Consider the following 23487-nt stretch of genomic DNA (forward strand, 5'->3'; position numbering starts at 1 on the left):
AGTTTATCTTCTGTCCTAATACTACAACCCTAAAAAGGACTTCAGGAAAAATAGAAGAAGATAGCGTTAATGGCAAAAAACCATACATACTGAGAACACCCTTTAAAAAAAAAAAACAGAACATTCTGCCCTCTTAATTAAACCCATTATTATTATTATTCTCTCAAGAAACTTAAAGAGTATGGAAGATCAGAGTTACCTGTTTTTGCATTAACACAATTTCAAGGTTGGTGTAAGTGCAATTTACATTAATAGGAAGCTTACCCTGCACAGCTTGCGTGAGGACAAGGCGGCAAAGCGATAGGATAATTGACTAAAGATGATGTCCCCCCGTTGCTTCCAAGAAATGAATAAACACTAGTATTATTTTTGATTTTTTTTTATTAATCTATCATTTAGAAATAATTAGCAAAATGCCTAAAATTGCCTTCGCCTGCGCAGGCAGTTACGTATTTAACAATAAGTCACAACACAAAAAGGTCTAAAAGGAAAAGGTTGCATTTTAGTCTTATTTTTAAAAAAGAAGTGGTCAATTTGGTATTATTCAAGGGCTAAGGGCCAAGGCGGCTCAAAGTTGAGAGCAAGTAGTGACGTGATTTTGACGTCCAAAAGTCATTTTCTTTATTTAATTTTGTTCGATAAGCGTAATGTTTGAATCTACTACTAAACTACTCTACTGAGAATAATATGACTACAAATATAAATGAATTAGCAAGTTAAACTCTGTTGGGCTTTTTGGTACTAAAATGTATGCAAAGCAAAGATGGTGAGGAATACGAACAAAGAAAAAGCAATCACAGCAGGGTGGCACCCTGAATGTGAAATAATTCCAAAGCGCAGGAAGAAAACAAAGAGCTGATCAGAGCTTAATGGAAATCAATATAACTGGTGATTATATTGCCAAATAAATGAACAACCAGTTCTACAATTAAGTCAACAAGTCACAGCCACCTCAAAACTGCAGCCTGCTGCTGAGAGACTTTACATCTATTTCCAGCTGCACTGCTTTCTTTTGTTTCTCTGAATAAAGTTTTGCTCATTTAATTAACCTATTTCTCTTTTCAGACCTCATTTACAATATCATCTCCTCCTATATGTTTACATCTACTCATGTACAGTTGATTCCAAATGGCCCAACCAGACACATCTGCCCAGATGATCTCAAGATTTTATCCAGAAATCATTTTTGCGCAATCATACCTTTGGATAGATAGATAGAAGCTATAAACTCGCCGAAGAATGAAATCTGGCGTCCTCTGAGCTTGCAGGAAAGACGGAAAATAAAGGGACTACCAGATGCTGTGTCTGCAACAAGGAGCAGCATGACCCTGCCAAAATACAACTTTAAATCAGTCTTTCACGCATCTGAATCTGAACCTTCTATAGATGAGAAAAGCTATGCATGATGGTTTGGCATCAATTGTGACTGTAATTTGCTATCGGTGAAGGTGGAATCCTTAGACTATTGAAAGAATAAAGCTAATCCAATAGGACGATATTCATCTGATAGTATGATAATAAGCAAAAACTATTGAGAGAATACCACTACTACAACATAAAAAGACATCACCCAATGTCCTAGTAGATTCTACCCCCAAAACAATCTATCAAAAGCTCCATTGTGTCTACCTGCATATGCATCCATCCTGTGTCCAATCCATGACCACTAAAGTAATCTTCATGTGTCATATCAAAAATTAAGATACGCCATTTGGTATGTGCAACATGAATGCCACATGAATCCTCGAGTCTTTGGTAAGTATCCATGAGCGATGCTTGTGATATACAGAAGTGGCAAATTAGTTGATAATTTTGTGAAGAAATGACACTAATTCCTGGTAAATGTGCACTATTAATGTTTTGAGTGTACAAACTTTGTGTACAAATAACATTACTGAAAAGGAAAAAAGGCATATACAATACCATTAGCAGCAAATAAGATATACCAACTTATTTCCAGACTATCACTAGTCACTACTACCATTGTCAGTTTTCCATGTAATTCCTCTTCTTGTGTTCTCTAAATGGCCCTTTCTTCTTTCAGTTGACGGGAAAAGTAAAAAGGACCGTACAACAGAAAATCCATCCCAGAGAAACGTATTTCTGGTCAGTTCAGAAAGAGTGTAAGCAAATACTAGGACTGTGGTGCATAGATACAATTGGTGCGAAGAAGCACTGGAACTCATTTTCCTTGATTTGACACAACAGAATTAAGCATGTAGGACGCAAGAAAAAATGGTCATGCCGCAAAGCACAAAAGAAAAAAATGGCTTCAGATTAGGAACTTACCATGATGCTCTTTCAATCCATTCAAGCTCTTTCAAAATTTCTTGCAGGCATGCACAATCCAGCCACAACTGAAGCAATCCAACATTTTGCAGATGTGCATCAAGCCCAAATAAAACAAAAACAACCGACGAGTCATCATTGTGTGCTATAAAGCTTCAAGAGTTACTGATGCTTTAGTGAACACAGAGAGAACGAATGGTGCTTCTTCTCCAGGGTGGATTGTTGTAGGCACTATTGTGTAACCCTTTGGGTCAGGCTCTAGGACCATTTCACATGATATTTCTCGAGAATTAACATAATCTGTACCGCCTACGGATTCATGCATATAAATGTTATAAGCAGCCCTACGACCACGAGTCTTGAGTATCCTCATCCCAATGTAAAACATCAATGAATCATGACTGGACTGGTAGTTCCTGAAACCAGCTGAGGTCCTTGAGAAGCTCACACCCTAGAATAAATAGTTGGACAAGTTCATTATCCAGTCAATAATATTTTGCCATTTTGTGACTGTAAATCCACTTAAAGGCATATTACAGTTCATACCTGTGTTAAGGTAAGGAATACATGAATGGGAAATGATGCATCTGGCCCCACAGCCCTGATTCGGAACTGGGGGTTCTGATGCCATGTATCATAATCTTGGCAGCCACCAGCACTGTAACCACGCCATTGGCCATGCACAGAGTACCGCATCTCAGGGGGGTAGACACGACAAACATATATTGAACGGAAGTGTATCTGAAAGTCTTGCCAAGACATCCAGAATATACCATCTTTTGACTGTTCAACAAGAAACAATAAAGCATTAATGAACATTACTGTTTCAAAAGATAATGCCAATAAAACCGAATGAAGTAAATATTGCAAATAAATATTAAGTAAAAACTAGAACCAAGTTCTCAGCCAAAAGAAAAAAAAAAAAAAAAAAGGAACCAAGTAAATAGTGAGCACTTGAATGGGGCGCAAGCACAATGATTACCTGTGGGACATGCTTAAGCTTGTGCCTCATCCTATCAGTCCATTCGATTGATGAATCAGACCAAGCACCATTCCACTCCACTTCATTTGCCCATGGATTTCGAATTTGAACAAGTTTATGGCCATCCACTTCTCTTACCTGAACAAGAATTAGAAAGGAAAAAAAGGTAACCACTTTATGCAAATTTTCTAGCTACTTCAGAGAAATGAAAAATGTGGAGGTATAAAAAGATATTGCACCTGCAACAAAGAGTAAGCATGCCCTTGCACAATGCCGCTGGAAGAAACATGCACATCTGAACCTGAAGGACTCCCAGCACCTAGTAGAAATCCCTCTTGTTTGAAGCGTAATAATTGAGACCAGAGTCTTCCACTTGCTAGATCAATCTGGGCCTGCGCACTTCTCATGTCAATCTCCTCACCAGCACCTCCAGTGAGGTCCACAAGAGCATCTTGCACAAGCCCACCTTCTAATGCCTCATAAGAGCCGTGTAGTTTGGCATATGCCTTCTCCAATATTGAAACCCAGAGTTCGTTCCCCTTCTTACTGGTAGCAAATGAAGGTCTACCAGGTGATTCACATGGAATCCAATCATCAACGACAACAGGAACCCAGTCACCCTAAAAATGAATTATCACAAATTACAAACTCACAACTGCTTTTAGAGTAATCAATTATAACAACAAAAAATCATGACCTTTGGAACTAATATACTAATAAATGATATCTAAATGATAAATGAGTAAAACATTAGGCAAGAATATGAAACCATCAGGTTCCTAAAACTGCAATAATAGAAATCACAGTGTGGACATATATGCTATAAGCTACTCTTTAATCAATCCCCAATTAGTACTCCTTTCCAAATAAAGTACCATAGGCAAAATCATAACCACTATATAATGCCACAACAAAACATTAAGAATCTGCATTAAGCTAAGCCGTTTTTCTCATTCCACTCATTTTACATGGGGGTAATTGAATATATCAACCAACCATAATTATAGAAAAGCTCATTGAGGCATGTTTCTTACGTGAGGTTAACAATTTAAGCGAAACCATTAACTATTGGATATTACAGGATCAATTTTTAGTTATTAAAATTTTAAAACTGTACCAGTTACCTGAATACAAAAACGAACTGTGTAGATCCCTTCCTCATTATATTCTGGTGTAATTATAACTTCTGATATCCGGGAAACCTCAGTTAAAACAGCAACAGCGCTCAGAAACCAACAATCACCCAGTCGCCCCTGCACAAAACAGTTGATTGCTTGTTAAAATCAAAAGCTATTACATGTTATTTCAAATATAAACATCAAGCAATAAAATTATGATCCTTGTTTGCACGCCCCTGTACTTGTGCAGCAAAACACGAAAAAACTAACTAGTAGATGTTCCCTGCTCATAAAGAGAGCAAACCTGACAAACATCAGAAGGATTTGCAGCACCAGAAAATAAGCACGGATAAGAATTCAAATTGTTCTCTTTCACTATTTCAGTTGGCCTCATCCATTCAGAAACAACCTAGGTCAAAAGGATACAGATTAGGGCAGCCACATAAATCACAAAGCAAGTAAAAGAATGCAATTTCATTTGATGGGAATAATATTTCAGAGATACACCTGTAGTTTTGATGGGGGATGTTCAGGATCTACAAATAGAGATCGATCATTTGGAGGAAACTCCTGATCAGTGAAATGGGTTTCCCCTCTTGCAGAAAGGGCTTCTTTGACAGCCAATTCAACTGAAAGCATCCGATGATTCATCTCTTCCTGTGTTTCCATCCTAGGTTTCCTCAACTTTCTGGTAAAAGAATCCACATCTACCATGACCATTTCACGATCGGACCTTCTTTTCCTCCCACTAGAATATTGTCCATCCCAATCTACATCATCCCTATCACAGAGATCCACATCTGCAGGATCACTGTCCCACTCATCAACCTGGGTATAACAGTAGAATCAGAAGGTTCAAGAAAATCTGTCACACTTAACATTAGGAAGAACATAAACTATTAACTACAGAAATTTTCTTAAACAGTACATGAGACCACAATGACATTTGTTGAATTGCTGACCACCATTTCATCTAAAAACTCTACCTTGTAGTGAGGGGTAACTTTATATCTTATATTATTATTTTTACTCATACATGCCATCATGTGTGGTCAGGTTTCACTGCATAACAGGTCCAAACACATGCAACAATTTAAATATAGGGTTAGCAATTAGGTTTGAACTCAAGACCTTTGCCAAATCTAATACCCTGTTGAACTGTTGACTACCATTTCATCTAAAACCTCAAGCTAGTGGAGGAAGCGGTAACTTTATTTCATACTACTATTTTTTACTCTCAACAACATTGATACAGAGCAAATATATCCACAGACCCGGGAAGGAGATTCTGCCCATTGCCAATTATCTTCTTGAAGATCAATCACATTGTATTCAGCAGATCCCAAGGCATTATGAAGAGAAGCAATTTCATCTTCAGTCAAGCACCTTCCCCAAAGAAAAACATCCATCAAATGCATCTTAGATTCAGCTCCTTCACTATCTGACCTCCCAAATGCATCCACATCTGTAGGAGGTCTGCTACCAATCCAAACTTCTGTGCCTTGCTCCCAAATGCTGTTGCTCACAAGCAAAGGTAGACCAGTCTGATAGCCATCATATACACCGTCAAGATAGCAAGTTGCCTCACCCAAATCAGCATCAATAGTCACTGTTACCATATGCCACCTGCAAAAAAAAATTAACCCAAGTAGGGAAAAGCCAGGGTCAAAACGTTAAGAGAATGGGTGTTTGTTCGTGGCAGAAAATAATGACAATAACATGGCATGAAGACCACAGAGAAGCAATCAAACTTGGAAAAAGAAAAGATAACTCGTATCTGAGAATTGGGAAAATATCATTATTAGGAAAACAAAATAAAGTTGTAGGGATAGATGCAGACCTTCCATCAGTGATACTAGTTGCACCAATACTCCATTCTTTTGCTACCGTAGTTTGTCTATCACCTTTAGTGATTAATCTTAGTCCAACTTGTCCAGCCTCAAAACCTTGTTCCGAACCAGCCACAAGGATTTCCCAGCACACTTTCTTCTGAAACTCAGTACCTAACAGACAAACTGGCCCAGATTCGGGCTGAATTGTCACTGCAATAGAGAAGCTGACCTTTTGACTTTCACATATGCTAGGATCAATATGACCACAATGTCTGCCAACTGTAGTTGGTTCGTCATCAAGGACACAAATAGCACCCACAACTCCGGTCTGTCAATAAGGCCAATTAAAATACTGTTTAGTGCAATACATCACACAATCTCTGTGAGAAACATCAGAAATTTACAACTTCATGCTTGCTGTTCATAAACAGAATTACATACAAATAAGATTTAAAGAAATACATTTCAAGACCACAGCAAGTTAGGAACAACTAGTAATCACTATTATAGCATCCTTGGCTTCCCCTTGGTGGCACTTTTTGCCCCCTACTTAACCAAACTAACACAATGAATGTGATTGTCAGAGGATAAGAGGTTCGACCTAAAGCCAAATTAGAGGCTAACAAGTGTTTGGTGGAGAACCATTTAAACATCCTGACAATAGTTAACATGTGACCATAAATATAAACCTATTATGATAAGTTTGTCAGCCTCTTTCAGATGTTAACAACAGACAATTTGACGTGTGGAATAAATTCTAGGGAAACCACAACAAAGGAAGCAATAGCCATAAACCATTCTCATTTTTTGACTTTGAATTAGCATTTTAACTCCACAAAAGCTACAAGGAGTAAAGAAAGGTTGCATATACAGATTCACCTGAAGAGCTCGCCGAGATAACTGAGCTGTTCGAATACGATGTGCTATGTTTGAAACTCTCTCACGTGCAAAAGAGTCATCAAGAACAGAATCACCTCCAACTGCACGCACTGCAGCTGCCATGGCTGCTGCCTCCCTATTGCCAGCATTTGGAATTGACGATATAAGAGAAGCTTCTATTTCCTTCCATTTTCGTTCTTCCCTCTCAAGAAGAGCCTTTCTTCTTTCTTTACCTCTACCCTCTTCTTCCCGTCTCTGCATCAACATTTCCTCTTCCATCTCCTTTTCTCTTATATAACTAAAATATTCAAATGAAAGATTTTTCAGAAACTGAAGGATAATAATTTTTAACAAAATGTAAATGGAGGAATAAAATTGTTCCAGAGAGAATCATCCACCTCTCCTGTGTGATTTCAAACTGTCTGCGGTCTTCTGGATTCCACTTTTTAATTTTCTTAGCACTTAGATCTGAAAATCCTATGCTATCAAGAAAGAGTCCCAAACGAACCTCATCCTGTCCAACAGGAGTAAATGTAATTATTACCGACTTTGTGTAATAATGCATGTCATGCAGTAGGATTTATATATACCTGCACACGCTCTGCCTTGGCAGTCAAACCAAGCAATAGAAGGAGATAACCACCAAATTTATCCCACATGTAAACCCACTCTGTATCAATTGCCTCTTCTAAAGCCAGAATCCGTGCATGTGCACACATTTCTCTTCGATGGCCTACATCACTGTTAGATTCAAGCCGTAACATTCTTCCTTTTCTTATTCTCCAGAAGAATGACCCCGCAGCAAGTTCTTCATTTCTTAGACGATCTCGCAATTTCATTACATCTGCTCTAGGAAGCACAAAATTCCCTGCCCGATCACGCATGGCAGTAGGGTCTCCAACCAAAAGTGCAGCCGAACTAGCAGACCTCTGTGGCGCTGAATATGTTCCAGATATTGCATTTCTTGTCTGCATGGTAAACAAACTAAAGGTCATATAAACTCGAAGCAATGATCAATCACTAAGACAATAATGATTTTGTTGGTATCAGAAAAAAATGCCAAATAAGAAAATTCCTAAAGTACACGTAACCACAATTCACAAGACGCAGAAGCTCTTTGAAAGTAATATACACTGTGTCATGGGATAGTAGCAGAATTGTAAAGTGACAAAAGTATTTGTCTGCCAAGAATCCTATAAACTAATGATTATCAAATATAAAAATTTCAAAAACTAAAAAAATCACATTTCTAGTATCCTACTTTATAAGTGCACAGCACAAATACAAGCCAATATCAGTTCATATTACAAACCTAAACATGTTCCTAAAAATCAAAATTTTTATCACGTGTAAGATATCCATCTATACACTGATAAATATCAACCCAATCACCAAAATCATGAAGACAGTCTCATTGTTACCAAGAAAACCTAAATGTGATACTTTAACTGACTAGACAAGAACCTCAAATTATATAGCCCAACACCAGACAACCCAAGGTACACAAACTAATATAATCATTTCAGGGACAGCAGACAGTATTAGAAGGGACTGGTAATACATTTTTATTTGTCACTTGCACAAAATGTAGCAAAAACAGTTGACCATCCCTTCCTCCTGTTAATTTGTTTATCACAGCCTCCAAATCCTTGTCCTTGTAGCATCATGCATTCAATATGCTTCTAAGCCAAACGCAACCCTCTGAAAACAATACTATACAATTGGATATAACAGTTATGAAACTTTGTTATGACATTCTTCACTACAAGTCTACAAAATATATTACAACACCAACACAGGTAAACTGCTAGAATTAACTTTCTTTAATTTAAAGACACTTATCTGCAAACCTTGCACAATGCAGTCCCTATCTTATCTGACTGCCAAATTTTAAAGAATATGGACCTCATTGTTTTCATCAAGGAAAATAAGAATACTTAACTTGAGTTTCTGGTATATACCCAAAATTTAGCTCAGTTCTTAGCTTCAAGTGCACTGTCTATCCATCTGTCCTAAAGGATTGACAATAACAAGCAAACACAGTGGAAGATAAAGGAGTTACACTTGCTTAATCAAAGTCCTGATCCCATTCACAAAACAGGGGCTAGAATTTCCTTTTCACAACTTGTGTCATCGCCTTTATCCACACCAGTAGCAGGTGACGCAAAGTGACATGCAAACTATTCACAAAAAGACTTGTGGACCAAAAGCATGAATGGCTTGTTGATTATTGAAATTTTTCCTTCCTGCGCTAACTTTTTTTGGTAAATTCCTTGCCACACTATTTGTGCTACTTTTCAATATAAAGCCCTCAACTCAGCCTATGGATTGAATAATCCCTTCAGCATTTCTAGTGTAGAAGGTATTACTCATCATAATTGGTTCTAAACCAAGATAAAGAACAAGGTAAAATCCAGGCAGCCACCACATGCAGACAAGATTGACAAAATAGAATCCATGTAACCAACCATTTACTGGGATTAATGCCTGGTGGTGGTGGTGTGCAACATAGCCTTCAAATTTGTTAGTCAAGCAGCAGGCATCAAAATCATCTTTCAAGCATCAAAGAAATAGCAGAACAAGTTCATTAAATGTCATTCCAAATTTGATAACTACCATATTAGCATTTATATGAAGTTTAGTACTGGCAGATTTTTTAACATAGAGGGACATAGATAGAAGCAACGTATATATGCATGTATCAAAGACAAATGAAAAAGGAAAAGCATGCTAAAAAGACAAATCACAAAAAAGTCTTCTATAGTGATACAGACAATGTCAAATCATAGCCTATTAGGCAAAGGCCACAGAGAAACAAGTTAGTGAGAAAATAATACTGGCTAAGGATAGTATAAAATATATGGAGTTAAAAAGAGGCCCCAACAACAATACTAATATAGCGATGTTACATATTCAGAAGATCCAGAATAATTTAGAAGATGGTGATGGACCTAACAAACCTTAGTGGCAGATCTAGCAATTGCTTGAACAATGGTTTCCTTACTGAGGAAATGAACAGCGTCTTCCATCATCTGCATACCAAGTGAGCACAATGGGGTTAAGGGAAGGCAAATGAATAAAATACTTCCAGGCAGAAAAGATGTTTTATCTAAGGTAAAAGAGTCAAACAGGTGAAAAAAGAGTCAGTATTATATTTCTTCATTAATGTTGAAGACAACAATCTTCTAGATGAATTCATTTAATCTATCACTTCTTTTTTTCTTGATCGGTATCAGATCATCTAATCTAAACCATAGCAATAAGGTAAACCTTAAGAGTCAGGCATGGGCGAGAGACAGCAAATCCAAATGCAGCAACAAGAGTAATTGCTGATACAGCAGCCCCAGCAAATGGTGGGTAGATTTTCAAACTGGCAACAACACCCCATCCTTCTGTTGCCAATGCAATCCCATAAAGCATAAGGAATGCTGCACTGCTCACCAAATTGATTTACAAACATGAGATGAAACATAAAGTTAAGCTACAGTGTTTGTGTAGTACAGTTCAATGAAATACCAAAACATTAAATGAATCGTGTCAACACATGTTAAGGCATGCATAATTAGAAGTTATCAACAAACCTGACATTTTTTCCACAATCTGCATGAGCATCATAAACATAGACAGGGAGCACCCTTGGGGAATAGACTACAATAGGAGGTGAAAGAAGCACCTGAAACAGCAGCATTTACGACAGTTGATGAACTCAAGATATGGCAATATTCTCCAAACATGAAGAACATTAAAAGCTTGACCGCTAACAGCAAGAGTTAACTCACAGTCAACGCCCTTCCAGCCAGAAGAAAAAGAAATGAGAAGTATCCAACAGATGCTCCAACCAAAGGTTTGTCTGACATGCAACAAAATAATGACGAGATAATATTAGGAGCAACTAAAATGGTCAATCACAAATTAAACAATCAAGGGAATGTTTTTTCACCTTCAAACCATCCTACAAGAAATGCTGCCAAAGCCAACAGAAAAGCAAGGAAACAAACAAAGAACATCTGCATCCTGGTCAAATAAAAATTGCTCGAAGCCCACTGGTGGATGACACCAATAGCTAAAACAATGAGCAGAAGAACTAAAAGAAACGCAGCTCCAATCTGTCAACATCAAACAAGAAGCAACTTCAGAAATGTTCTTGAAAGTGAGAAGCTAAAACAAAACAAGGATTTTGAAGCAAGCTTTCCTCACCGTCCAAGGTCTAACAATAGCAATAACAGCAGATATTGCACAAAGCAGAAGAAGCAGACCAACAATAATGAATACATAAGCACCTCGAGAAAGTTTCCAGTCATCATCTTTCCTGAGAACAAATTCCACAAACATCTAATTAGAATGAATGTTTTCATCACCATTAGAAGCACCTTTTCAAGGAAAATATTACCAAAAAAGCAAATCCAAGATTTAGAACACAAAGTTCCTTTTTCTGAACTTTGCATTCACTTACCATTTAAGCAAACCAGAGCAAAGTGACAGCAATGCGGGAATGCACACTAAAGGAAGCAAAGCAGCAAGGAAATCAGCTTTTGTAGGAACCTGGTCATCCCTAGAACTCACAACCTCCAAGTAGGAAACACCTGAAAATGCTACTAGGACAACTGCATGACAAGAAAAACCAAATTCTACATTAAAACAACCACCTCCACGGGAATTTTATTTTGGAAAAAAAATATTTGATACTGTAGCAATAAAAGGTTAAAAGTCAAGGATTTAAGACTACAAATTAATGCATACTTACCTGCAAATATGCCAACACATATGGCAGAAGAAAGAGAGAACCGGTATGTAGTGAACCATGATATGATTGGCAGGATACCAGTAACTACTAAGGCAATTGCAGAGGCCATTGCCCAGCCAAGGTACACTGATGATGCATAAGGAGATGTAATGCTGCTATTGCCACCAGTCCATCCCTTGTAGCCTAACTCATCTAAAGGCTTGGCAGATACTATTGCACCAAGAGCTAATACAGATCCACCAAATAATGACAAGCAGACAAAAAGAATAACACCCTGATATTGCAAGGCAGCAGGAAAAAAAAAGAATCAGAAACAAACCCAAAAGATCATAAAAAGGCATCTGCAAAATTGTTCAGTAATCCATTGCACTAAGTTCACTGCATGCATGACAAAAATAAATGAATATATATCTGCATGCTATGCCCTCTGAGAGAATAAAGCCACGGCAAAGTTAAAAAATATAGTCTACCTACCAGTATCATTTTTTACAAGAACATCATTTCTAAAGGACAAAAGCAGGAGAAAATTTTCTCCAATAATCAAGAAAAGCAATAAAGTAGGGATATTTCCTACAACATAATATTCATCCCAAGTTGAGCAAAGGGGAAAGCAAAAACTCATTTCTTCAGCTAAAAAAGGTCCCCACCCCTGATCAATCAGAAACAACACATGTAAAATAGCTTGATATGTATGGTTGAATTCATTCCCAAACATGTTAAGGCTTCAACCACTAATGATCTAATATTACGTGAAATATCTAATTCCAATAGTACTTCTAATCAAGATAAACTTTTCCATTAGGTGTTAGGAAATCCAACTCTATCCCTTTTTGATTTACACTCACTCCCCCTCTATGCTATCAAGTATCACAATATATGATGTATGAATTTGAGGCTCCTGACCAATCTTGACAGAGAAGGATGGCTAGGATGGAAAATTAAAAGGAAAAAGATTCCAAAGGAGATGACAAGATCAAGACTAAAATTTCTAATTGATTCAGGATTTTACAGTTCTAGTTATGTTAGGATTTAATTATTACAAATTTCAAATTTTGTTCCTATTTTGATTTTGATTCCTAGGAAGGATTAGGATGTTATGTTCTTATATAGTAGTTTAATTTTGACTAAACTGGTAGAGTTACATAATTATATAAACAACTCACTGTGTAAAGATTTCATTCATTTTACATGATTGATTGAATATGCAGAATATTGGTTCTTAATCTTCTCTCTCCTTGTCTTTCACTCTCCTCTGCTGCTTATTATCCTTTTCCCTTCTCGATCTTTATCTTTTTCTGTTCGTTCTTCTTCTCCTTTTTACCTTCTTCTCTTCTACTTTCCATCCTCCATCAGTGGCAATCATTACATACTTCGAATTGGAAAAGCTCCTTCTGGCCTGATTATCTTTTACCTCTTAGGTTTCTCCCCGATGCAAAATCATTTAATAGGAATAGGACAAAAGTATGTCAAACTGTCAAAGGATGAGATTAGCTCTCTAATCCAACCTCTTTCTGATAATATTTACAACTATATTTTTGGCCTTGAAAACAAAAATCCAGGAGCAGACCACAATGGCAGACCTCATAACAGCATATTCCAAGGTATGATTACTTTGTATACATCACTTCAAGTATACACTAAAAATCTTATTATCCTATTTCAAAACTAGGATGTAATTTATCACAACTTATTTTTATCTCTGCAATTGTTTAACCCTATGACAGTTATTCTTTATATTGTTCAACAATGTCCAGTTCGGAGGTAAAAGTCCTCCATTTGTTACCCACTGTTAAATATGATAAGTATGGGGGTATTAGAGTATTTATCTTTAAGTAAATGCAGGCATATATATATTCTTGTAATGTTCTCTTGAAAAAATACAATTAGTATATTTTATACATCTAACATGGTATCAGAGCCCAAACCCTAACCCTAGCCGCCGCCGCTGCTACCGTCGCCGTCAACCGACGCCATCACCGCCGATCGCTTCGCCCGTCATCGCCATCACCGCCGGTTCCTTCATCGGCCACTGGCTTCGCTGGTTTCGCAGCCATCGCAACTCTTCTCTAGATCCGGCTATCGCGACTCTCCTTCTCCAGATCAGGCCATCTTTCGGCCGCGCCCAGACCTCGCCGTCACCGCTCCTGTCCAGATCCGGCCATTCTCTTCCGATCGCGCCCAGATCTCATCCTCGCCGTCGCCGCGCCTGTCCAGATCCGGCCATCCCCTTTCGGCCGCAACCCAGAGCTTGCCCTCGCTGCCGCCGCGCCTACCCAGATCCAGTCGGCCATCCTCTTCAACTCCGGTGACAGCTTCAGCTTCTGTGCACCCAGATCTGACATTGCTCCAGATTTGTCCTTCCTTCTCTTTGGTCCTATAATCCAATCTGCTCCAGATCTGCTACTTTTGTGCGCCCAGATCTGACATTGCTCCAGATCTGCTATTTTTGTGCGCCCAGATCTGCTCTTCCACGTCATGGCTTCATCTTCATCCACAAGTCACTCCACCATGTCCACACCTGTGACTGATTGTGGTCGTTGGGGTGGTGGTCGTCCTCGACCCCATTGTTCCTATTGTAATTGTCTTGGTCACACAAGAGAGACTTGTTATCGCCTACATGGTCGTCCACCTCACGCAGCCAGTACTGCTAACATGATTGTGGGCGCTTCAGAGGGTTAGGCATCTATCACACCCAGTGATTCCTCACCAGTGACTATCTCCGAGGGGGAGTATGCTCAGTTTCTTTAGTTCCGGGCAGCACAACAGGCTACTTCACCTGTCACATTCTTTGCTGACATTGGTAACCCTACTGCTTGCTTTACTAAGTCTTCATCTTCCCTTGGCCCATGGATCTTCGACTCCGGTGCCACCAATCACATGTCTGGTAATCGTTCTCTCCTATTTCATGTTCAAACTTCGCAGTCTCTACCTCCTGTTACATTGGCTGATGGCTCTCAAGCCTCAGTCACGGGTATTGGTACCGCATTACCTCTTCCTACTTTACCATTATCATCTGTTTTACATTTACCACAATGAACCTTTAATTTGCTCTCTGTCAGTCAACTCACTCGCAGTCTTAATTGCTCTATAACCTTTTCGTCTGATTCTGTTATTGTGTAGGATCGGAGGACTGGACGGACGATTAGCACGGGGCTTGAGTCTCATGGTCTCTACTATCTGTCTCTCCCTGCTTCTTCAGTGGCGTGCACAACGACAACTTCCTCACTACAAGTCCATTGTCGATTGGGGCACCCATCTCTTCCCAATATTAAGAAGATGGTTCCCAGTCTCTCTAGTATTTTGTTCCTTAGAGTGTGAGTCTTGTCAACTTGGGAAACATAGTCGTAGTTCTTTCCCAAGTAGAGTCAATAAACGTGCTAATTCTCCTTTTTCAGTAGTCCATTCAGATGTATGGAGTCCCAGTCGTGTTAGTTCACAAGACAGTTTTCGTTATTTTGTAACATTTATTGATGATTTCTCTCGGACTACATGGTTATATTTAATGAAAATGCGTTCAGAGCTATTTTCAGTCTTCACTACATTTTGTGTTGAAATTAGAACACAGTTTAATTTGCCTATCTGTGTTCTTCGTAGTGATAATGCTCTTGAATATTTGTCTCTCCCATTTAAATCTTATATGGCATCCAATGGGATTCTTCACCAGACTTCGTGTCCTAGAACCCCACAACAAAATGGGGTAGCTAAACACAAGAATCGTCATTTAATTGAGACAACCCGCACTCTTCTCCTTCATATGCATGTTCCACTTCAATACTGGAGCGATGCTGTTTTAACTGCATGTTACTTAATTAACCGCATGCCATCTTCTGTTCTTAATGACCAGATTCCTCATTCCATTCCTTTTCCTCGAGTTGACTTATATTCTCTTCCTCCTCGTATCTTTGGGAGTACGTGCTTTGTTCACCATCTTGCTCCAGGTCGTGATAAGTTATCCGCTCGTTTCGTTAAATGTGTTTTTCTGGGTTATTCTCGCCTTCAAAAGGGGTATCGTTGCTACTCTCCTCAATTAACTCGATATTGTATTTCAGCGGATGTTACCTTCTTTGAGTCATCTCCTTATTTCCCTTATTCGTCTGCGATTTCCGATTCTGTGTCTGTTGGGTTACCTTTGCCTATCCCTTTTCTTGACCTAACATCATCTCCAGCTCCAATGTCTTCACCCTCTCCACCATCCTTTACCTCTCGCCTTGATCGCTCTGATCTTCAGGTCTATCAACGGCGTCCACAACTCGTGGCCCAACTAGCACCGACAGTTGTCGTTAGTCCGCGGGAGCCGTCTCCCGACTCATCCCCTGTACCAATTCGTTCTTCCTCCTTCGGTCCGTCGCCTTCGACTCTTGATCTTGACTTGCCTATTGCTCTTCGTAAAGGTACTCACCATCCTATTTCCCATTTTGTTAGCTATGATAATTTGTCCCCTGGATATTCTGCTTTTATTTCTTCTTTATCTTCTGTTTCACCTCCTAAATCTGTTCCCGAAGCTCTTTCCCATCCAGGGTGGCGGGCTACTATGGTCGAAGAAATGTCTGCTTTACATTCCACTGGGACTTGGGACTTGGTACCTCTTCCCAAGGGTAAGTTTACTGTTGGTTGTCGCTGGGTTTACACTGTTAAAGTTGGCCCTGATGGCCGGATTGATTGTCTTAAGGCTCGTCTTGTTGCCAAAGGATACACTCAAGTTTTTGGTTTTGATTATGGCGATACATTTTCTCCTGTTGCTAAGATCTCCTCTGTTCGCCTTTTCTTGTCCCTTGCTGCCATGTTTCACTGGCCCCTTCATCAACTAGACATCAAAAATGCCTTTCTCCATGGCGATTTACAGGAGGAGGTGTATATGGAACAACCTCCTGGCTTTGTTGCTCAGGGGGAGCTTAGGTTGGTGTGTCGCTTTCGAAAATCTTTATATGGTTTAAAACAGTCTCCTCAAGCTTGGTTTAGTCGATTTAGTTCAGTTGTTCTTGAGTTTGGGTTAACTCGGAGTGAAGCTGATCATTCTGTTTTTTATCGTTCCCAGTCTGGCCGCTACATTCTTCTAGTGGTGTATGTTGATGATATAGTACTTACAGGGGATGATGATGTTGGTATCACTGAATTGAAGGCACATCTTCACCAACAGTTTTAGACTAAGGATCTGGGTCCTTTGAGATATTTTTTGGGTATTGAGGTAGCTCGATCAAAGCAAGGCATCTATATTTCTCAAAGGAAGTATGCCTTGGATATGCTAGAGGAGACAGGATTGCTTGGATGTAAGCCTATAAATACCCCTATGGATCCAAATATAAAGCTGTTATCGAGACAGGGGGAGCCCCTTTCTGATCTTGGGCGCTACTGTCGACTAGTTGGGAAACTTAATTACCTCACAGTCACTCGTCCTGATATTTCATTTGCTGTGAGTGTGGTAAGTCAGTTCTTGGATTCACCTTGTGATAGTCACTGGGATGCAGTGATCCGTATTCTTCAGTATATTAAGGCTACTCCTGGTCAGGGTGTATTGTATCAAAATCATGGGCACAGTCAGATTGTGGGATATACGGATGCTGATTGGGCAGGATCACCTAGTGACAGGAGATCCACATCTGGATACTGTGTATTTGTGGGTGAAAACCTAGTCTCTTGGAAAAGTAAAAAGCAAATTGTTGTCGCCAGATCCAGTGCAGAAGCTGAATACAGGGCAATGGCCGTAACAACATGTGAGCTAGTGTGGTTGAAGCAATTAATTGAGGAGTTAGGGATTACACAGGTTAAGTCTATGCAATTGATCTGTGACAACCAGGTTGCCATGCATATTGCTTCTAATCCTGTGTTTCATGAAAGAACTAAGCATATTGAAATTGATTGCCATTTTGTTAGAGAAAATGTGCTCTCTGGGGATATAGTTACAACATATGTGGGTTCCAACGATCAACTGACTGATTTACTTACCAAGTCTCTTAGAGGGTCTCGTGTGAATTATATTTGTACCAAGTTGGGCATGCTAAATATATATGCTCCAGCTTGAGAGGGAGTGTTAAGTATGATAAGTATGGGGGTATTAGAGTATTTATCTTTAAGTAAATGCAGGCATATATATATTCTTGTAATGTTCTCTTGAGAAAATACAATCAGTATATTTTATACATCTAACACCCACCATATTCATAACATAATTAGAGAACTCCATATATTTTAATGCTCTTCCACAGACATGTGCACCCACTATCCCATATAAGAGGCCCGCTTCCTAGTACTAATCAAGCCATTAAGAAAACTTGTATATCAAATACCATTATGTCATTAGCAATGAACTCAATCAAGAGAAAACTGCAGGAAACATGTAGAAAATCAACAAAGGTTCAAATAAGTACGTTGAAACTAACAGCCATAATTAGAAATACATTGAAACTAACAACCATAATAGCACCTCTGCAAAGATCCTTGAGAAAGAGAATATGAAAGAGATAATTAACGAACCTCATTCATTCCCAGAGTTCGATGGTTTCCTCCATCTCCTGAGCTATCAATTCTTGAAACCCAAAACTGGTAGCCATTACGAATCCATATTGGAATAGCAATAGATAAGCATACCACCATAAGAGGGACAGTCAAAGACAACCCAAGAAGTAGCGATGACTTGCTGCAGAACAAGAAATGCATTACAACATACCAGGCCTTTATCCCACTATGTGGGGTCAGCTAAGAGAAAACATTACAGGATAAGTAATCCACTATGACAACAATCTACACAGTGATATCATACAAAGAAGAAAAAATTAAATGGCAAGAGAGATAATGTTCACATACTAAGATAACTAAAAATGCTAAACGAAAATAAGCCATTTTGCAAACAAAAATTTTGTTGTATCCTCAGGTCAATAATCCTGCAGTAGATACATTATTACTCTTCAATTGGCAATCAGCATTGTTCATTCTAAACTACAGCATCTTCAAAATGTGCAGCAAAGACAGATTGTGACTGCACCAAATGAATATGATTTCTACAACAGATAAATTGACCAAAAATTAACAGCAAACTAAGGCCAAACACAGAATATATAGATAAAATTTAAGCAAATCAATCCAAACTTCCAGATTATTTTGTCCATTATTGACCTTTATTTCTGTGTAAAAAATCTTAAGAAATGAGAGAGTGAAAAAAACATGACCTTTTGTTTTGAGAAAAAGAGGATGAAATTGAATGGAAGAAATAAACATCTCTACCTCTTTTACTAAAAATTTCTTCCTTTCAATTCCATTCTATTTTTCTTCACCTAGACAATAAAATTTAGTATAAGCTTTCTCTTCTTGCTACAGAGATATTTATTTCATCTCAGCACTCAAGTGGCCCTGCTAACGTTGGAACTGAAGGTAATCTCTGCATTCCAATACAATAACATGTTGACTCAAAAGCATAAAGACGTAAATCAGTATTCCTTCCAGCTTCAAACATCTTGCATAAACACGCCATTACATCCTCAAGAACCAAATGTGGCCTAAAATATTATAAGAAAATGTAAAAAAATGCTTGCAATTCATCTGAAATTTTTATTTTATCTTTTTTATTAGTGAAAGTGAATAATTTTCTTTTGTCTAAGACATTAAATACTCCTTTTTTGTTTTCTTTTCTTTTTATCCTTTTTTTTAGTTTGATTAGTGACATTGAATAATAATTAATGACCATTCACTGTCAAAACAGCTCCCTTTTTAAACTTAACACCATAAACAGAAGGCGAAGGCAACCAACTGAATCAAGCTTTAAGAGATCATAATGCTTTAACAATTCCTAAATCTTGAGATAATCTCATGAATCACATTTTTCATACAAAATAATATGTGCTCCAAACAACACAAGAAAGTAGAAAGCAAGAAGAGATGTACAGGAATGAAAACAATTGATCAAACATATACAGGATCATACCTCAAGAAGGAAAGCAGCAAACCAACACAAGTGCTCAGCATCCAGGCAACAAAACCATACTGAAAAACATTTAAAATCAGTTTAAACATCCAAACCAATATTATAGATCTAACAAATGCATGCTTTTGTTGAAGCATAGCTTTTTAACATATAGATGGAACCCAAGGATTCCAGAAGAAGAGAAAAAGGAAGAACTCGGGAAGAAAACCAAAGAAAAAAGTCAGCATCATTACAAGGAAAAACCAAGACACGTGGACACCATAATTTATTGAAATTCTACGTGACTTTTCATAGTTTTTTATCATATCAGTATGCCTTATTGAATCATAGATATTTTCACATAGGTACTTATGTCAGGCTTTTTTATTTTTTTATATATAAAGGAAATTATGTTAAGCTGTTAAATGACAATTCTCCTTTCACATAGGTACCTAGGCTAAGCTTGGCCATATAATTGTAGGTTTCTAATGTAGTTTCCATAGTGGGGAAAGAGAAACACAAACACCTAATTGAGACCTAACAATTTTAGGACAAATTCCTCCCAGTGGTTTTTCATTTTCTTGAGGAACTACAAGGTTAAGGACAGAGACACTGCTCCAAAGGGAGAGGAGTCCTTCCATGACCACACACCAACAAAATATAAACAATTAAAAAAAAACTGAAGAGAAAGAGGACCAAGACCCTAATGCCCTACAATTAAGGGGGTGGAAACATCTTTAAACCTTAGAGGAAGTCTATGCCATCTTTCAAGCAACCAACCCAAATACAGCCTTCAAAAAGAGGGATGGATATGAAATTTCTCAAATTATTCAGGGTGAACTCAACAAATCCGCAAATTTTCACCCATTTTATTAAGACTGACCAATCTACACCAAATATTCTCCTCAATAGAATAATCTTCACAAAGCCCTTAAAGTGAGAAAGCCAAAACTTCATCCACCACTGTTAAAGGATAAAGTCCTCAAAGTACAAGCACATAACCCAAGCCTCCTTGACAAGAAACCTTGAAGGAATCAGGACAGCAGTGTTTTAAACATTATTCCAAAACAATAAGGGAGGAATGAGAGATGGATTTCCTAGCATATGCCTCTTGCTTCAATATTCATTAGCATTAGCATTATCAAGTGTATAAAAATTACATAGTATGTAATTCATTAAATAAGATATATATAGTAGAAATGAAAGAGAGAGTGAAAATACCATAGGAGGAGAAGAAAAATAATTAGAGAGAGAACATCGAAAAATAATTACAGAGAGAACATACGGCGGGGGGGGGGAGAGAGGAATAAGAGACTGAGCAAAAAGCTCTCAACAAGCTATTTAACTCTTGTTCGCTATAACACCTACATTCTCTTTGCTTATTTTCGGCAAGTACAATTTTTTCTATCAAACCATAGCCCTTGCGAAACACAACGAGTACTGCCGAATTAAGCCTACCCATTATATAACAACTTGAAATCCAGGATTCCATAAGCAAAGCTCCAGAATACACAAAAACACCAGTATCAAGTCAAAACATAAAGAAATATTTGTAGACACAAGATTTGGCAAACAGAAAAAAAAAAAAACATACAAGATTATATGGTAATTACTTCCAATAATAGATTACATGAAATATATCAGCAAAGCCATGACAGAATATCAAACTGTCCAAATGGAAGTGTAACTTACCTTCATAGAAAGATTAAGATGAATCTGATTATCCACAAGGAAACTAAAGAGGATTCACACCATTATAACAGAACAGAATAAGCTCATGCTTAGGGGTACCAGAATGCATATTTTTATCAAGATGATAGAAATTTTATGGTACAGATGGTTGAGCAGAAATAACAACTGAAGAATATATTGTAGAGAGATGTATTAGTCAGAAGTCCAACAAGAGACAAAATGAGAAGTAATGCAATTTTAAGAAGCTAGAAGTCCATTAACAATGCATCATTCACAATCACAGATAACACAGAGTAGTTAGAACAGAACATTCTAGCAGAAATGTAAGAAGAGGGAAAAAAGAAGCAACCTTAACGATAATTGAAAGCCAAATAGGAAAAGGAAAATGCAGAAAAGGTATATGTATGCATCTATGAGAACATTTGGTTTACAATTTCAAAACTCCAAAACCTATCCTTTAAAAAAAACATGATGGCGTAAGTGACAATTCAGAACTTGTTAAACAATAAAACTAAGACCCAACATAATCCTTAAGGAAGCAATGAACAAACATCAAGGACAAAATTGTGCAAACAAGCAAAATATACCAACAGTTAAATAAAAAATACTAAAATTCAAAACAGCTTCAAGGAGTATCACAACAAAAGAGTCATATTACAACGATCATTTCAACCACATATCCCCTTGGAATATTATCTTTTTAATGAACAATCAGACAGCTACACAACCAGAAACTGATATTGGCAAAATCAATTAGAATTATTATCATATCACATGACTACAATACCTTACGTGGTTTTGAAGTCATAACCATTTCCTCAGCTTGAAGTGACCGAAGGAAAGCCATGATAGAACATACAACAGGAGACAGAAGCAACACGGCCAAACCAAATTCAAACTGCAACAAACAGTTTACCAAGTTTATATAGATATATGTATATACATATAAAGCTTAGGAGACCATAAATTGCTCCCCAGCACAAATAGAAAAACATAGTAAAGACCAGGAAAAAGCCCATTCTTACCTGTTGATGTGCAGCATTTATAACTTCAACGGTCTTTGGTCGAAAAATTCCCACAATAACAGTCTCAATGATGAAAATGAAACTAAAGAGAACCCATGCTCTCTCTGGTGTACCAGCTATATAGTGCAAAACCAGTCTGGAAAATTGAAGCCATTTTTCTAGCCCCCGAAGCCTAAGTTCTTCTGAAAGGGAAATTTGATTGGGTAAAGCATTATCGACACTATTTGAGTCAATGACGGTTATATCAGTGTTGTCATGATGATCTCTATCAGCATCCAAACTACTTCTCTGCAGCAATGCAAGGATAGTTGGATCTAATCCCTTCTCCTTCAACATCATAGCAAAATTAGGATCTAGCCCTTTATCCTGCAACAAGGTAGTTAGTTCTTGATCACCCTGTCTGGCTCTCTTTTTCAACATAGATGTAATCCTTGGGTCATTCAACTTGTCTTGGAATACAAGAGCTAAATTTTCTAGCACTTGTTGATTTGCTGAAATTGATGCACTTGACTCACAGGCCAGACTTTCAAGACCACTACTAGAACAAGCTACTAGAGAAGTATTTTGCTCAAAGTTTTTATCTACATAGGAAGTTCCTGTTTCTGTCTCTTGAACAACTGAGTGACAGGAACTACTATGTAATACCAAACTCGGCCTTCCACTATCAATGCTCTTATCACTATTGATCCCCTCAACATTGTGCCAGCCATTAGCATCACCCGTGCAATGTACAACACTATTACCGAGCTGACCCACCTCAGCACTGCTACTGCGTTTCACACTTGAGTCACAACCTTCAGAAGAGCTAGATGAACTGTTCTGTTCTTTCTTGTGGAACCCCTCCCTCAGGCGAATCACAGTACTCTTTAAGGCATCTCTCCTTGCAGCTAAAGGATTTGTGACTGATAAATGACGAGAAACAGCGGCACCTAAAAGCACAGATGCTACTACTGCATAACTAACACAGTGTCCGAGATACCTGTGATGAAGAAAAATAGCACCAATTGTAACAAGACAACTGCAAACAGACCC

At 38.1% G+C, this 23487-nt stretch overlaps 1 protein-coding gene across 1 annotated transcript in view; it reads right to left on the reverse strand.

Annotated features, from left to right (window-relative positions):
• Positions 1-866: 866 nt before the first annotated feature.
• LOC127797030 (calpain-type cysteine protease DEK1) overlaps positions 867-23487 on the reverse strand; it is a 30094-nt gene continuing 7473 nt past the window's right edge. Inside the window, exons 8-32 of the mRNA XM_052329488.1 lie at positions 22456-23434; positions 22218-22328; positions 19760-19818; positions 18316-18478; positions 11845-12118; positions 11554-11704; positions 11298-11409; positions 11041-11206; positions 10880-10950; positions 10682-10773; positions 10371-10533; positions 10061-10132; positions 7691-8068; positions 7499-7614; positions 7101-7398; positions 6230-6549; positions 5664-6015; positions 4897-5217; positions 4694-4798; positions 4396-4524; positions 3511-3891; positions 3272-3409; positions 2836-3072; positions 2290-2740; positions 867-1328 (exon numbers count right to left, since the gene is read on the reverse strand). Of these exons, the coding sequence (XP_052185448.1) occupies positions 2435-2740; positions 2836-3072; positions 3272-3409; positions 3511-3891; positions 4396-4524; positions 4694-4798; positions 4897-5217; positions 5664-6015; positions 6230-6549; positions 7101-7398; positions 7499-7614; positions 7691-8068; positions 10061-10132; positions 10371-10533; positions 10682-10773; positions 10880-10950; positions 11041-11206; positions 11298-11409; positions 11554-11704; positions 11845-12118; positions 18316-18478; positions 19760-19818; positions 22218-22328; positions 22456-23434 (5494 nt within the window). The 3' untranslated portion in view covers positions 867-1328; positions 2290-2434. The remainder of the gene's footprint in view (positions 1329-2289; positions 2741-2835; positions 3073-3271; positions 3410-3510; positions 3892-4395; positions 4525-4693; positions 4799-4896; positions 5218-5663; positions 6016-6229; positions 6550-7100; positions 7399-7498; positions 7615-7690; positions 8069-10060; positions 10133-10370; positions 10534-10681; positions 10774-10879; positions 10951-11040; positions 11207-11297; positions 11410-11553; positions 11705-11844; positions 12119-18315; positions 18479-19759; positions 19819-22217; positions 22329-22455; positions 23435-23487) is intronic.

This window comes from Diospyros lotus, chromosome 3 (genome assembly GCF_014633365.1).
Source record: "Diospyros lotus cultivar Yz01 chromosome 3, ASM1463336v1, whole genome shotgun sequence".
NCBI classification, from domain to species: domain Eukaryota; kingdom Viridiplantae; phylum Streptophyta; class Magnoliopsida; order Ericales; family Ebenaceae; genus Diospyros; species Diospyros lotus.